This window comes from Osmerus mordax, chromosome 13 (genome assembly GCF_038355195.1).
Source record: "Osmerus mordax isolate fOsmMor3 chromosome 13, fOsmMor3.pri, whole genome shotgun sequence".
In the NCBI taxonomy this organism is placed as follows: Eukaryota; Metazoa; Chordata; class Actinopteri; order Osmeriformes; family Osmeridae; genus Osmerus; species Osmerus mordax.
Window position 1 is genome coordinate 8,697,377 of NC_090062.1, and position 17,206 is coordinate 8,714,582.

A 17,206-nucleotide genomic window follows, 5' to 3' on the forward strand; every position below is an offset into this window, starting at 1 on the left:
TACATTCAGCATTATTGTTGTCATATAGTTTTAGTCACTGCATTACAGGCATTAACAGGCAAAAGATGTTTGTAATTATTCAGACTCTACATTTAGGGTCGCCCCTGTTTCAGCATCCTCTTCCTCTTTACACCCCTTCCCCATAATGCTTACAACACAATGAAAACAAATGTCCTTGATCAGCTCCCATCTAAATGGGGATACTGAGACCTTTTTGAGAATGTGAAAAGTTATATAGTAGTCTATCATTTAAAATATTGTATTTTATTATCATGAGTTGTGCATGTAGTGTATCTTAAATACCAATCCAAAACAGTCATATCATAATAAAAATGCTTTACCTTATATTAAAAAATACATCTAGTTACAACATGAGATTTTGAAGCATTGAGTGTTAAATTGTGAATCTACCAACCATGTACTGTAGATGTATTTGAATATTCAATTTGATTATTTTGTCATCAGTGTTAAATAATCAGCTTCTAATGTTGATGCCATTAGTAAAAGGTATGCACATGATAAAAATTGTATGTATAATTTAAGAGGAATTCTATATCAATTGTATGATAAATTGTCAATGGAATCAAAACCAATGAGAAATTTACAGTGTTTAGGTTTGGTTCAGACATGAATACATATTAGGTTTAATGAATGTTTTGAATATGCAGGACCCTAGAAATAAATTAATGTGGCTAACGTACAGAGTTCACAGCTTTCTTGCTTGTAAAAAGTTCTGTCACATCAGTAAAACCTTAGAATGCACACAAGACGATCCAAATTTTAAAGTTACAATGTCTCATCTCTGAAACTGTCAAAGAACAAACCAACAGTGTTCTGGACTGTCACCACCATTGCCTTTAGGAGAAACTTCCATTATAACCATTGGGTTGGGATAGTTAATTGGACTTAGTCGAACCAAATTGGTTTCTGGGGATGGTAACGGCGTTGGTGGTTGGTGGCTAATACATGGTCTCTGGACTCTGGACAGGTGACCTCTGCAGCAGATGGTGACCTCATCCTTGGCTAGCCTGATGGGGGGTCCTCACATTCCTTTAGTTGTAGTAGCCTCCCATATAAAAGACCAGATGACCATCTGGACCTTGCCTCCTGCCTCTGTGTTGGCAACAATAACCCCCATCAACAATACACCCCCCCCCCTTCCCCTACCTCCCCCAAAAGTGTGTAAGTGTGGTGGCCCCTTTGTTGATATTTGGAGGTGGGTGAGGGGAGAAAGTGTTGCTATTGAGATGCAGCTGAGGCCTGAGGCTTAGATTATCCCCTTTAAAAAGATTTTGGATGACTTTTTGGGCTATAAAGGTGGTCTTGAGGAGAGAACTCTGACTAATATTGATCAGTTTGAATCTTACTTTGAAATCATGTACAGGAAGCTAGTTAAAGGAACTGCGTGGGATTGAGTTCCATATATACAAGAGATATTAAGTATCTCTTTTTGAGGTTCACTTAGTTAAGAGTGAAAATAAAGTTTTAGTCCCACTGTCCATACTTTAGTCATGTAACCTTAACTCTTAACATAACATGTTGCCTAAACCTAACGCTAATCCTAAACCCCCTCAACCTCCTTTTTAAGATTGCTTAACCCTAAACAGAACCATTGTCAAGCTTTCAGATTGACTGGACCAATGCAACAGCCCATTCAATTAAATCAACTTCATGATATACTGAACAGCTGTCTGTATGTCAATTTCCCACTCTAATATCATTAAGGGACATGGAACAGCAGTGGTGAGTGGTAACAGTGGACCCCTGGGACGGATTCACAACAGATTAAAAATGGATACCCCCATCCAGGTCCCCAATATTGACCATCTGGTTTTGGGAATTATGGAGGTAAAATAGACTGGGTGGAAGAATTAGAAGACTATATACTCACATTGCTTTTCTTGTCGGCAAATGTCGGCAAATAATACAGTCTGAAGAATACAGACAATATTATTTATATATTTTAAAGATATACTTCTTCGGACCATGTTGCTAATTTGACTATGAAAAGTGTGCAAGGAATAAACAGAAATTGGTTGAGGAGGGGGAGGAGGGGGAGGAAGGGGAGGAGGGGGAGGAGAGGGAGGAGAAAGAGACTTAAATTAGCCACAAAGCCTAATTTGCAGGTGAAATAGATGGCACACTCTTCCCTTTTCGCCATTGTTGCCTGTCGTGGGGCTGATGCCAGATGGCCACTTTTGTTTGGAGTTGTGTTTAGATCACGTGTGTTGCTTTACTTTCATAAATCATGGAAATACATGCGTTAAAGTATGGTAAACCGCACGCTGTTGAAGGAAATATTAGTATGTATTTCATTAATAACATATGCCTAATGTTTTTATCATATTTGTGTGTCAGTAGTCTAATTGACAGCATTGTCTAGGCTATTTCATATACATTTTACCATGTGTAATGTTTTACTTCGTGCAGCTAGTCTAATATGTAAATAAAACCTTTCTATTTGTTTCTGGACTTGAAAGCGATATTTTCTGTTTGTCACCTGGTGAATTGGTGGAAAGGGGATGTATTTATGTGTAGTTGCTTGTTTTTCTGAAGCACAGCCGTGATGATCCATTGCCTTTAACTGCCGAATGTAAACGCATTTCAGAGGCACAGGAATCTTGATTGCATTCATGTGTGTAAAATGCTTATTCCTTCACGCATAACCCCTGGTCCACGGAGTCGAAAAGTATCAATGAGTTCAACTGCCATACGAAGTTTTGTCTTTTGTAATTCATGACATTGTTCAACTAAATATATACAGTGGTTTGACGTGACGGCCGCAGTGGCGCACGCATAGCTCGTGGAGCATGACCAATTAACCATTTAGATACCCATTAGGCTATCTTGGTTTTCATGTTTTCAAAATTATTTAAACCTAAATAATAAACATGATATAATATAAAAAGCTATAGCAGATGTTTTTAATCCGTTTTTTCACGTGATACAATTGGACAAAAATATATTACCATCTCAGACACACAGAAACAATAGGGGTAGGCCTACAGCTACGTACAAAAAGAAATTAAATACAGATAAATAAAATAAACATACAACGAAATAAATTATACATACCTAGCCTACTAAACATTGGTTGATACAAAAAGTGTACACAAACATTTTGAACCCGGTGATGATAGTGCATTTAAGTCCTTTAGCCTCATATGAGGCTATGGCTGCGTTCTGCTGACTCAGTCTGCTTCCTAGGGTTATCCATAGGGTAGCCTAATGTTAATTGGAAATTGTGCAAATCAATGTGTTTGACGTGTTGTATTATTTTGGATGTAGTTAGGCCTATCTGAATTGGATGACGTTATTTCCTTCTTTATCGTATTCTTTTGCGTGGAGTTTCCTCAGTGGCAAATGCAAGAGAAGAATTGAGATTGATGCCCTTCGTCTCTAAAGTTCTTTTCCTCTTCACAAAGAAATCTGAAAAAAAGAGAAACAGTTTGTTGGTTATTATTCGCTCTTGTGTGGCCGTTTCTATCCGAGAGGACAACAAACATTGTCAGCAAATGTGGAAAAGTGAGTAAAATGCACATAGGCCTACCTGTTATTTGTGTATTGTTGTTGGGGTGGGGTTTCCTCATCTGTCGGATGAGAGGACTATCCGCTGTATTAGAGATGTTGAAGCAATTCTCTTGGTTTACCTCAATTGAAAAAGGTCGGCTTACAGTTTCTTCAATAACGCAAGTGTCCCTATAATTGACGTTCCCTCTAACATCCTTTTCTTCGACGTGTGTCAACTCTTGATATAGTCCAGGGGATGAGTTCAGTTCTTCCCACTGATATCTTCCAACCAGGGGCGTATTAGTCTCGAAATTGAAATTCCACCTACATTCGTCCTGTTCGTAAATTTCTTTCAATTTTGCCTTCAATTCGCAGCTCAACTGGTCATTATCGATTGGTCCAAATAAATTCCGACAAACGCCAGATCGATGGACTGGAATTTTCCCGTGCACCACCGAGCTCTCCAAAACATGTTTTCTTTGAACACTTTCCATGCCTGACACTAAGTCTCAGAAAATGTTAAATACAATCCTTACTTGAAAGCAGAGTAATTAAATGCGAGTAAGTGCAATCATGGGCTAACCAAGTCCCATTTAAGGGGATTGTAAACAATAGTGGGTCATCCTTATTGGCTGTCTGTCTTTTGGTTCGCCCCTTCAACTTCGTGGTTCGTGCAGGTTCGTGGGGGTTAGGTTATTTGGAATGGCGCCAATATTGTGTGTGTGTTGTGTGTGTGCTGGGACGCCAAACCTATAGGCCTACTAAATTTACACAAGCTATTACACATACCGAAAAAAATTCTAAGATAAATGTAACAAATATGAGAACACAATTATGGTTGCTTGCATGTAGGCCTATGCCTAATTATAGACAGTAGGAGTGCATGGAACTTTATGTGGACATTGTTCTACTACCTATCTCCGATCGACAGTTTGGTGACGTTCACTCATACTCATTGGTTCTTTTGCTATGATATACTCCCCCCTGCTGGCAAAAACAGACATGATCAGCATTCTGGAACCAAAGGTTTGTACAGTTTACAGTACAGGCTTACTGTGAAATGTGTCTGTATGTCTTTATGTCATTTTTGACATGAGGAGTAAGTTCACATTTTAGCATATAACAGTTTACAGTCCCAGATCTAGCTAGCAATGTTGTTGTTGTTTTGCAATCTCTATAAATTACGATTAATAATATCTTACCAATACCTTTCCTTTCATTCCCATGATCTGATTCACCCGACTACATCAAGTCTCTCTTCAAGCCTTACACCCCCACCTGCCACCTACGGTCTTCTTCTGACAACCGTCTGGTGGTCCCACCTGTCAAGAGCGCCCGCTCCCAACATAAGCTCTTCTCCTGTCTGGCCCCCCAATGGTGGAATCACCTCCCCACCTCCATCAGAGACACTGCACTTGTTCCGGGAGTACAATGGTACTTAGGAATGATTTGCTGGACCTGATGTTAGTTTCCTCCAGGAACACAATGACCCTTATTGAAGGACTTGTTGCTCTTGTTGGTTAGTTGTAACTGATTTAACTTCTTGTACTCGCTGTGAATTATATTATTGTTGCTTTTTTTTCTGCAGGTACACTCCTGCACTTTTTGAGGTTAATGTATTTTAATTGTAACTTGTTTAACTACATGCTCTTATGGTTCTTCCCATTGGCACTTATTTGCTTCTCACAATGTATTCTTCATGTTTTGGCTACCCACAATGTTTTTGGGCTATCTCGTTGTTATGATCAGTGACCTATGCACTTTTGTAAAGGTCTCTCTTGGAAGTCACTGTGGATAAAAGCGTCTGCTAAATGAATATATGTAAATGATTCAACACAGCTATTTATTACTTACTTATCCCCCATTTCAGAGATAACAATGTATTTCAAAGTACCTACTGTACAGGACCTGACTCTGATGAGTATGCACCTGTGTATGGGCTGATAAATATGCAAATAGGAGGAAAATCAACTCAGTCTAGTTTATGTTAGGAAAAGGGAGAACGTCTGGGTGTGGCTCACCTGCTGGCACCCTCCTGATGGATCCATGGATTTACCTGAAAGCACTTAGCCCCGAGGCATGGACAGAGACGAAAGCAGCGCTGCCTGAAACAGAAAAGCCATGCCAGAACGACAAGAAACCTCACTGGTAAGTAAAATGATTTGTTACCCTAATTAATGGATGTGCCTCACAGAACATGGTAGCCAATGGATCACATTACTGCAATTACACATTTTTCATAGAATAGCCTATGTACTTAAAGATAAACCCTTCCAGCATCCCACCATGGTGCGGATGTAGTTTGTGTTTGTTACTAAAATCAAAATGTGTATTTGTGTCAAAAAGTGATTTAGATTTAAAGTTGTATGTCCAAATAATAGACAATAGTGGTTTGGGAAATGCATAGGACTATTATGGTTTATAAATAATTAAACAGAATGACCATCCTAAAAATGCTTTGACACTTAAGCAACATACATACAGTAAGATGCTTGGCCAGAATAATGCAGACATTAACACAGGCAATTGTAAAGTCATATATCTTCATAAATTTGTGTTAAGAGTTTTGTATGATTGTCAACAGTTATTTAGTGTTGAAATATTTACTCTTGGTTTGTCATCACGCGAGGACCCACTTGATCCATCTGACATGTATAAGATAGACAAGAGCCTGCATGCCCGTACGAAGAAAAGAAACCCAGACACAAAAAATGAAGAGACCCCCCCTTTCCACTTGTCATTCCTAATTCTTTTGGTGCATACAAGCCACTCCTGGTCACACCAAGGCTTACACGTTCATGACATTCAAAACCATGCTGTCATATCTAACAACACAAGTGCATAGAAATCCACATGCGCAGGCACACACACACACCAGTCGTACTGACAAACCACATCTCTGTGTAATCCTGTATTTAAATGCTTATATTTGCAAGGCCTTTTGCACACATGCCCTGTAGTCAAATTAAGCACTCCCTAATTCAAAGGACACTTTTACATCAATATTAAAGATTTCATAATGAGTCACACAGCAACATAAATCTAAAATAAATGTATACAACTTTAACCTGTGAATATTATGTACCATACAACAAATATTCTGCACTGTGAAGTAATAAGAACTGTTTTCGTTGTCAAATTATGATCTTGTCCTATCATATTTTAAAGGGTGTCCCCACACAGGCAAATGACCACTGCTGAGCAAATTTAAGGTTGACTCATGCAAATTGTCAACTGCTGTCAATAATGAAAACAATTATTTTGAGTGATTACATTTGAGCTACTGAGCAGTCACGATACTCCAGAGAGTTGTCACATTCAGACACATTTTCTAGAAACCATAGAAGGTTGAATGGATACTTAACTCTACACTTTAAAGTGTATTTTATTCTGAAGCCTTCATTTTGTCAGCTTTCCTGTAAAGAAAGAAAAGAAAAGGGCCATACCTTTCACTTCTCATACCAAACTTTTTATTAATGTGAAATACTTGCCCTCCTGAGTATATATTGAGTTACAAGTTTACCATGACAACAAGGATGTTATATGCTGTAATATCAATAGGGTTGAGGTGTGTGGCCTTTCAAACTGTAGCTACCTTTTAGAGAAAAGTACATATTTCTCAAAACCTGGTTGATGACACATCAGGACCCAACGTCAGCAACCAGTCCATTATTTGGCAGTTGTTTCTTTCCCAAAAAGTACAAAAAATTCAGACATTTAATTGTTTTCACTACCAATAGTGTGTGATGGGTGAATCATGATACACCTACATTGTCACTTTCATTTTCATGATGATGACCCTAAACAGGAACAATTGAGATTCCATTGCTATTCATATGACCATTTAAATATATCAAGAATGTCGATTTTACATTACTTCATGCTCACGACAACCCATCATGCGATTTACAAGGGATTGTTAGACAACAGTACACTTTTATTCATGGTTTTCATGATTTTTATCTTTAGAATGGCTGTGGTTCAATGTGAGCTAAGGGTCAGAGTGGAGACTTTTTGCATTTGAAGCAAAACATGAAAATGCTTTACGTATACCAAACCCCTACAGGCCTCACACCTGCCGGTGAAGCCAGTGATGATTGCTCTAACAGTAACTGAACACAACGTGTTTTGCCAACAGGGGGTGCATCAGCCGAGGCGATGCCCTCGATGTGGAGATATTCTGGAAATGGAACATAGGTGATTATAGTGTGTGTGTGTGTGTGTGTTTGTTTGTGTGTGGTTACTGTATGTGTGTGAACAGTACAATAGTTTCCCAAAATGTTTCCAAATCTGTCTCACAAACAGAATCACTTGTATTTGGTATTTGCCATCCTTCCACATCAAAACTGAAAATCTTCTAATGCTAAACACACACACAGACAAGACATCACCGGACTAGACTGAGGTGCTGAGCATTGTATATTGGTTTCCTTGTCAAAACCAGATTTCAGGTGTTTACTAAATGTTTTATATATGAATTTGGTCAGCAGTTAAGAGTCAACTCCAACTCATATTATGAATGGTTGGCTTAATGCCTAAATATCCGTATATTACCACATTGTTGATTTAGTGACTAATGTAGTCTGACAAGTATTACCTCCTGATATGACAAAGGATGGTGTTTACTGATGCTCATCATGTGGTTATTGATGTGCACAATACCCAAGTCTTTTGTGGAGGCAAACCTGAGAGAAGCTATTTTCCTAGAAGTTGGCTTTTCATTTTAGTGTCTATTGTTGCCTTAAGCATGTGCATATTTCTTTGAAGGTAATACAAAAGATAAAAAGGTCAAGGTTTGCATTCAGAGTTATCACGTGCAGATGCTTCATGAAATTGGGAGGTGCTCCTGAACATGTTTTTTTAGACGTTGTAGTATTGTTCCACGTGCAGTGTTAACCATGGTTTAAAAAATTAAATGAAGCAAATTATTGTTTTATGGGCCAATATAAATCAAATTTAGAATAATCACTAACTCCTCCATGTACCGTATTCAGAGGGCAATTGTTCTCATTGGTTAAACAGTTTGAGGAAGTCAAAACTAACCTAAAGATGACCTTAGGCCCCAATGTAAATGACCACATAGCTTGTATGTAACATTGATGGCTTGCTAAAGGTATTTATATTGAATGTTTGTACTGTACTTACAGTGTTCTTTTAGGCTGCCGTTGCTGTTCTCCACTGGACGAGGTTCTAGAGAGTGTGGGCCGAGGCCTGGGTGTCCAGGCTGAAAAGAAGGCCCACTGGGCGGCTAGCCGAGTGGGGGACATAGACTTCACTGGTCCAAGCAGGACAAGAGCGAAGGTAAAACAAACCCAGATGGGAGTAGATGTCACACCTGCAGTGCAATGTACCACTGCCTTTGAAAATATCTTTGTTGAGTTTTTTTCCTCTTACGCAATAACAAGTTAACCAAAAATGTACTATGGCATCAAATGGCAACCAGACCCTCTATGTCCTAGTACAGTATGTTAGCAATTTGTCTATGAACGACAGACTAGTTGGAGAAAAATGCACTCAAATAATACAAACAACATATCAATGTTTCGTATTTATGCTCTTTTATCCTCCAGTTTGTAAGGGTTCACAGCTCCACAGACCCTGTGCTTATTTATCAAATGCTAACGGAGCAGTGGGGCCTGTCACCTCCACACCTGGTGGTGGCGCTAGTGGGAGGAGATGAATTGGCTCAGATGAAACCCTGGCTCAGGGACACTGTGAGGAAAGGGTTGGTGAAGGCTGCACAGAGCACAGGTGTGCCACAAGCATTCATTAATTATCACACACACAAGTACCCACAGACACATAGTCACTCAGTTTTTAGGACACTCTCTCAACAAACAGCATCAAGGAAAGGACATCCAGCATTATTCACTGAATTACTTATTTTACAGGAGCATGGATCCTGACCAATGGCCTTCGATTTGGTATCACCAAGCAGCTGGGCCAGGCAGTCCGGGACCACTCTCTGGCCAGCACCTCTTCCAAAGTCAGAGTGGTGGCCATTGGCATTGCCCCCTGGAACATGATCCATAATCGGGAAGCACTGCTCACCTCCAAGGTCACAACAGGGATACAGTGCAGTAAATAAAGAATATGACTTGTTTAGTCCATTCGTTAAAACATTCTGTTGTAAGGACAAATATTCATATGTATGAATTTGTGTACTGTTTTTCAGAAAGCATACATGATCTAGAATATACTTAATTATAAGATTTTTTTTTACATTATTAGAATCGAGGCCAAAAATGTGCGTGTTTGCCCATAAAGTAACTCATACCTGTATGTGTGTGTGTGTGATTAGCGGGATGAACCTGCCGTATACGTGCCACAGGATTTGCCTCATGGGACGGTCTATTCACTGGACTGTAACCATTCACACTTTGTCCTGGTAGAGGAAGACCCCAATAGACCAGGGTCCACCAGTGAGATGAGGGTCAAACTCCTCAAACACATCTCCCTGCAACGCACTGGCTATGGCGGTAAGCTGTTAATGGTCAACTTAAACTGTTAACATTCATTTCATAGTAAATTCCTACATTGGTATTCTAAAATGGTTATTATGTCAACGTGAGATTGACAGAATCCTTGTAATATATATTGTAATCTTTGTCAGTAGTAGATTAACATATTGATTCTCACAGGTGCGGGAAGCTTTGAGATCCCAGTGCTATGTTTGCTAGTGCACGGAGAACCTAAGATCTTGCAGGTACCAAACATACCAGCATGCACTCTTTAAATTCACGCAAAGTGTGTGATTTCAGTTTTTGATCATTACTAATTCTGACATTCAAAGGAATAGTTTAGTCAAAAAATATTACTAAATGTAAATGTATACACACTTGGTCTAAAAATGTGGGAGGCAACAGTATTTGTTTAATCAAAATGTCTCTGCTGGCTAATTTAGCCACAAAGACAAATGCAGTAGTAATGGGATAATACCTGTTAAACCAACTCATTTTCCACAGAGGATGTATAAAGGAATTGGAAATGCAACACCCTGGCTGATACTGGCCGGGTCGGGGGGTGTGGCAGACATCTTGGTCACTTTGATGAACAGGGGCAGTTGGGATACTGACACTGTCCAGGAACTACTGCTGGACACATTTCCCCATGTACACCACAGCACTGATATCCCCAACTGGGCCAAACTGGTGAGGAACTGAGAGACTGTTCAACAGCTTGAGTTTACAAGTTTTTGTATTTTTTTGTATGTTTATCTTGTTGAAGTACAGTACAGTGCTGATAGTAGATGTTCTTAATACCTGAATATATAGGAAAATTTAAGATGCTTGGTATTGGTTTTTACTCTAGATTCAGAAGATAATGGACAATGGCCATCTTCTTACCGTCCATGACCCTGAACAGGAGAGTGCTGAGCTGGATACGGTCATCCTCAAAGCTCTGGTCAAAGGTATGAGCAACTATTTTTTCGTTAATGTGTATCGGGTCTGTGAGTATCTATACGAGTTCTATAGGTAATTCAATTTCTCATTCTGCAGTTTGGGAGTTGTTAATTTAGTGATCTGAAATGGTATTAATCGTAATCATAAAATACTTTGGGATTTCTTTACTCCAGCCTGTAAAAGTCAAAGTCAAGAAGCCCAAGATTTCTTGGATGAGCTGAAGTTGGCGGTAGCCTGGAACAGGGCAGACATTGCCAAGAGTGAAATCTTCAATGGTGACGTTGAGTGGAGGGTGAGAAAAAATAAATAAAATAAAGGCTTCTGGTATAAATGTGGATCATTCTTTTTTTGGAACATAGCCACCAACTTAACTCTATTATAGCAAGAATACATTAATCCAGGAGTCGTTGAAGAGCCAGTTCCACTAATCACCAGAATAATGTTGATGAATGATCTCTGTAGGCATGTGACCTGGAGGAAGTGATGATGGATGCACTGATCAATGACAAACCAGACTTTGTGCGCCTCTTCGTGGATAACGGGGTGAACCTGGCGGAATTCCTGACCTATGGGCGTCTGCAGGAGCTCTACTGTTCTGTGTCAGAGAAAAGCCTCCTTCATGACCTACTTCTCAAGAAGAACCAGGAGAAGCAGCTTCTGGTGGGCTCGAACAGGCCCCCTGGGCTCCCTGGGCATCACCAAGCAGAGCAGGGGGACCGACGTGCACGCTTCACCCTGCAAGAGGTGTCCAAAGTGTTGAAGGATTTCCTGCATGACTCCTCCAAAGGTTTCTACCAGAAGTTGCCTACGGTGAGTCAAATGTATGCCTGAGGCTATGGAAACAAATCACGGAAATAATAGCACTAAATTGAAATGCTTAAGACTTTTACTGTCTTAGAAATTGAAAATGGAACTTCATTGGGGACACGCTGATTGTGTGTCTGTGTGTGTGTTTGTGTGAACCATCTAGGAGAGAGTCAGCAAAGGCAGACTCTTTCACACCCAGAAGAATCCTGCAGAGTTGGAAGAACGATGTGAGCACCCTTGGAGAGACCTTTTTCTTTGGGCTGTTCTCCAGAATCGACAACAGATGGCCAATTACTTCTGGGCTATGGTCTGTCATTTTACTTATGTCCATTCACAGAGCAAACTATCTGACCACAAAGTATATTATTCAAATTTAGGTCAAGTATGCACTGTCTAGTTTATGAAGTGGGTGTTAGTGGCAGTTGATAAGCAAACACACAGGGAGATAAGTATGAGTGGGAGCATGTATAAATATATATGTTGTCACTACACAACGATAGTGTAGTAGTTCTAAAATAAAAAAGCGAAACATGAACAAACGCTTTAACATGCACACGTTTGCCATTTCACTCAAATACACATTCACACACACACATAAATATGATCTCGTTCTTTTTGTGAGGCAGGGCCCTGAAGCTGTGGCTGCTGCACTGGCAGGCTGTAAGATCCTGAAGGAGCTGGCTCGCCTAGAGTCAGAAGCCGAATCTGCTCGCAGCATGAAGGAGGCCAAGTATGAGCAGTTTGCCCTCGGTGAGAACAACACAAGTAGAAGTCTGCACCCAGCCCAGACAGTCTAAACATTATTCAAATATGATCATGATTTGCAGGGTGAAACCTAAAGTGTTTGGTCTGAAATATTGGTGCTGTGCTGTTGCAGATCTGTTTGGAGAGTGTTACTCTAACAGTGAGGACCGTGCCTATGCACTGCTAGTTAGGAGAACTCGCTGCTGGAGCAAAACCACAGTTCTCAACTTGGCTACCGAAGCGGATGCCAAAAGCTTCTTTGCACATGATGGGGTACAGGTGAGATATATGACAGAACCTGACAGACTATTACAAAGGACATGTGCATGAGATACTCTGAACATACACACCCATCATAACAAGCCCTATATCGATGCACACAAAAAGCCAAGAGGTTACTGCTTTCTGTGGTGGGCAAACTGGTTGATACCAATTAGATTTTTTTGACAAATGTGGACAATTTTATGTGGCACAATTATGTGGCACAGTAACTTAACTGCAAATGCCTATTTTAGAAGATAGATATAACATTCAACCTAATTACCTTGAGCAAAGTAGATTTGGACTTATCTCAATGAATAGTCAAAGCCAGACAACAGAAATGGCCACGTGTCTGTGTGTGACTTCATGTGTGTGTGTGTGTGTGTGTGTGTGTGTGTGTGTGTGTGTGTGTGTGTGTGTGTGTGTGTGCGTGTGTGTGTGTGTGTGTGTGTGTGTGTGTGTGTGTGTGTCAAAGCAGGGCAATTAGGTGTGTGTAGTTTGTAGTGCCCTCTGTTGGTCAAGTTAATTTCCATTCCTTTCAAACATTCTCTATTGGATTCTGACATCATTTTTGCGCTAATAAAATGTTGAACCGAAACTGACACTGTTGTTACTTTAGGCAATGCTCACTAAGATGTGGTGGGGAGCAATGACCACAGACACAGCCATATCTAAACTGGTAGTTTCCTTCTTTTGCCCTCCTCTCATTTGGACAAACCTTATCAAATTCAGGTGAGTTAAAACCTATACGCTAGCTGGGACAGCATGTCCTGCTGTATTTGTCTAAGTATGTCTCATTTAGTTTTGAGAAAATGTTATGCACTTGGACATTACTATATCATGTAATGTTATCATGTACTATATCCTATCCTATATCATTACTATATGTTAATGTTGTGAGTTGTTTGTGTTTATGCATGGGGTCATGCTTTTTCTTTTCCGGTGTTTTAGTGATGAGGACACGGATAGTCACAGTGGGGGAGAACAGTTGGTAGAACTGGATAGTTTAGACACAGAGAAGGCTCTACAACTAACAGATGAAGACCCTTTGTGAGTCCAATCATTAGTTTCTGACTCCATTTTCATGGTTTGAGCATTAAAATGAACATTGTGTTTGTGGATGTTATTTATTTTCTTTTGAAGAACCGTCAGATTTTTTTTGTTGCTATTCCTATATTTCGTAAATCAAGGCATATAGTGTTTCATTAGATGTATTTGATGTAACAAATGGTTGTAATGTTTTCATACAGGGACTCTAGGGCACCCCCAGGTGCTACAGCAACCCAGAGCAATGCCGCAACATGGTGGCGTTTTCTACTGCGCCGCTGGAGACGTTTTTGGAGTGCCCCCGTCACTGTATTTCTGGGCAACGTCATCATGTATTTCGCCTTTCTTTTCCTCTTTACCTATGTTCTTCTTTTGGACTTTCGCCTGCCCCCCCCCAAAGGCCCTGGAGCCCCGGAGATCATACTCTATTTCTGGGTCTTCACACTGGTGCTGGAAGAGTTGAGACAGGTACCCAGTGATTCTTTACAGGGAAATACTTTTACATTACATTACATTTTATTTCTCGATGCCTTGGAGGAAAGTCGACAGCCTTCCCTCCCAGCCTTATGTTATCAGACATATCTTGTCTTATTACCTAATTAAATCATAAATGTGTACTTTTACATTACGTGTTTTAAGTTGACCTTTTACTGATGCAGAGCTTCTTTACGGATGAGGACACAAATATCTTGAAGAAGTTCAAACTATACGTGGAGGACAACTGGAACAAGTGTGACATGGTGGCCATCTTGCTTTTTGTCATAGGAGTATCCTGCAGGTCACCTACATGCTTCCTATTTCCTTCAAATTTCACCTGTTCCAACTAACTACCATTTGTATCCTGTTATTGTCTTAGCACTTAACACTTATAGTACAAGTTAATTATCAAAAGCTAAGATAAATCTACTGCAATATACAAATATAAACACTATTACATGAAACTACAGTGGTACATGAAATAATCACAATAAAATACATTTTACATGTCTGAATTAGCACTGATTTTGACTGAATTTCATTGGGAACTAAAGTGTGGTAAAATTGTTGTTACCGATGTTCTCTCAGGATGGCTGATAGCACATATGAGGCTGGAAGAACAGTTCTGGCACTGGACTTCATGGTGTTCACACTTAGGCTGATCCACATTTTTGCCATCCATAAGCAACTGGGACCAAAGATTATCATTGTGGAGCGAATGGTGAACCTCACTTACATTCTATTGGTCTTACAATGTACTTATTTGCGCAGAAAAAGGCAATAAACTAATATTTTGTTTTCTCCATCCACAGATAAAGGATGTGTTCTTTTTCCTCTTCTTCCTGAGTGTTTGGCTCATAGCATATGGTGTGGCCACCCAAGCCTTGCTCCACCCCAACGACCCACGTCTGGATTGGGTGTTCCGCAGAGTTCTGTACCGTCCTTACTTACATATCTTTGGCCAGATCCCCTTGGAGGAGATAGATGGTAAGAAACTTTTGTATTGACAAATCCATGAATTGATGCATGTGATATATATTTGATTATGATACAAACAAGTATACTGCATATTATTTTTTTATCAGTAGCTGTAATATTTAGAAGGGTTGTGAGGGCTTAGTAAATAATTGGAACATTTTGTTACTATTTTTACTACACACCAGACAAATTTTTCTTAAACTACTTTTCAGTGGGGGCAAATCATCACGTTGTTATTGTTGTTTAGTACAACTCCTTCTCCTTGAACCCCTCACTCTTTATTATTTTGGGTTCTCAGTTGCGAGAATGCCCGAGACCAACTGCACCACAGTGATCGAGGAGATCATCATGGGCACCCTGCCACCTTGTCCCAACATCTATGCCAACTGGTTGGTCATTCTACTGCTGGTGATCTTCCTCCTGGTCACCAATGTTCTCCTGCTCAACCTCCTTATTGCCATGTTCAGGTCAGTCGTTTTCTGGTCATGTCAGGGCAAGGATGGCTTCACTATGAAATTACTTTAAAACAACATAAATGGTTTGCTTTGTCTAAATACAAGTATGTTTGTTTCATAACACATGTTTTACAATAACGTAAACAATAATGTCATCATAATTTATAGTTTCTTATTAATCAATTTGTGAAATGAATAAGCATGGTATACTTACTAAATTCTGGTCCGACTGAAATCTTATCCTCCTTTGCCTGTAGCTACACCTTCCAAGTGGTTCAGGGTAACACAGACATCTTCTGGAAGTTCCAGAGGTACAATCTCATAGTGGAGTACCACAGCCGACCAGCCCTGGCACCACCCTTCATCATCATAAGCCACTGTTCCCAGCTTCTCCTTAGTCTTGTCAAAAGGCCTGAATCCAAGATAGAGCACCTAGGTATTACAGCTTTATGATACAATAATGTAGAATGTTTTGTCCATTAATATACATTTTTGTGATGTCACAGTGCTTAATACAAGTCAGACATACAATACATAAATAACTGGACATAGGACAATATCTAGCACAGCCATCCAAGCAATCACAGGTGTACAGACATACATAATTCTTATCAAATGTATGACCATACTTACAAACTGAATATTAGCAAATATGTATACCTTCAAATACTAGCTCTTTGTTTCAAATACATCTGACTATATTTTGTCTACCTGTTTATGCTCTTTGCCTGCATGTTGCATGTGTCTGTATGTGCCAGAGAGGGAGCTTCCTGTAGGGTTGGACCAGAGACTGATGACATGGGAAACTGTGCAGAAGGAAAACTACCTGGCTAAACTTGAGCGGCAGCACTTGGAGAGCAGTGAAGAAAGACTCAGGAGCACCTCTTTAAAGTAACAAGCATTTTAATTTAAACAATCCCGTTCATTATATTCTCACCCATTTACTGTCATTTTAATTCAACAGCTCAGTGTATGTACTTGGATATTAAAAAATGTTTTGTGATGTAAAGGGTTCAGAGCTTGTTGAGAAAAATTGGGGGGTTCAAGGAACAGGAGAAAAGATTGTCATCCATGGAGGCTCAGGTAATTTAACAGTTAAAAAGATTTTTCATTCACTCTCACCTTTATTCGGCAGGTTGATGTACTGCAATTGCAAAAGTAGTCTACATCTTACTCATATGATAGCACACTGTAAACATATCTCTGTCAAATGGACACAACAATGACTATTAGCACAAGGTCTACTGTATTCCTCTTACCTTTCCTACCTCAGGTGAAGTACTGTGGGGAGGTGCTGTCCTGGATGGCTGAATGTTTTACTCTGAGTACACTCAAGTGTGAGCGGGAGGCTCCCAGAGCTCCATGTAAGTAAAAGTAATTCCTATAAAAGTTGGTGCAAAGATCAAATGATTCAAATTATAGTTGTAAAATGTAGTATTGTAGAATATACTATGTTTTAAAATTATTCAAGACCTCAATGAATGTGTCTGTTTCTCAGAACTGGGATTGTAATGATGGTAGCAG

At 39.7% G+C, this 17,206-nt stretch overlaps 2 protein-coding genes across 2 annotated transcripts; one reads left to right on the plus strand and one right to left on the minus strand.

Annotated features, from left to right (window-relative positions):
* Positions 1–3,325: 3,325 nt before the first annotated feature.
* On the minus strand, positions 3,326–4,004 carry LOC136955698 (cyclin-dependent kinase inhibitor 1-like). The gene is made up of 2 exons (XM_067249428.1): positions 3,551–4,004; positions 3,326–3,429 (listed from the first exon to the last, which is right to left on the minus strand). The coding sequence occupies exons 1-2, from the start codon at positions 4,002–4,004 to the stop codon at positions 3,326–3,328; spliced, it is 558 nt and encodes a 185-aa protein (XP_067105529.1).
* A 1,571-nt stretch (positions 4,005–5,575) lies between these two features.
* Positions 5,576–16,931, plus strand: trpm5 (transient receptor potential cation channel, subfamily M, member 5). The gene is made up of 24 exons (XM_067248729.1): positions 5,576–5,658; positions 7,649–7,707; positions 8,658–8,811; positions 9,081–9,261; positions 9,402–9,568; positions 9,812–9,989; positions 10,152–10,216; positions 10,476–10,661; positions 10,822–10,921; positions 11,087–11,205; positions 11,376–11,723; positions 11,884–12,027; positions 12,347–12,470; positions 12,598–12,743; positions 13,345–13,457; positions 13,677–13,775; positions 13,976–14,240; positions 14,432–14,550; positions 14,838–14,970; positions 15,062–15,236; positions 15,526–15,694; positions 15,940–16,118; positions 16,441–16,573; positions 16,693–16,931. Exons 1-24 carry the CDS (start codon positions 5,632–5,634, stop codon positions 16,772–16,774), a joined length of 3,465 nt encoding a protein of 1,154 aa, XP_067104830.1. The 5' UTR covers positions 5,576–5,631; the 3' UTR covers positions 16,775–16,931.
* The last annotated feature ends 275 nt before the right edge of the window (positions 16,932–17,206 follow it).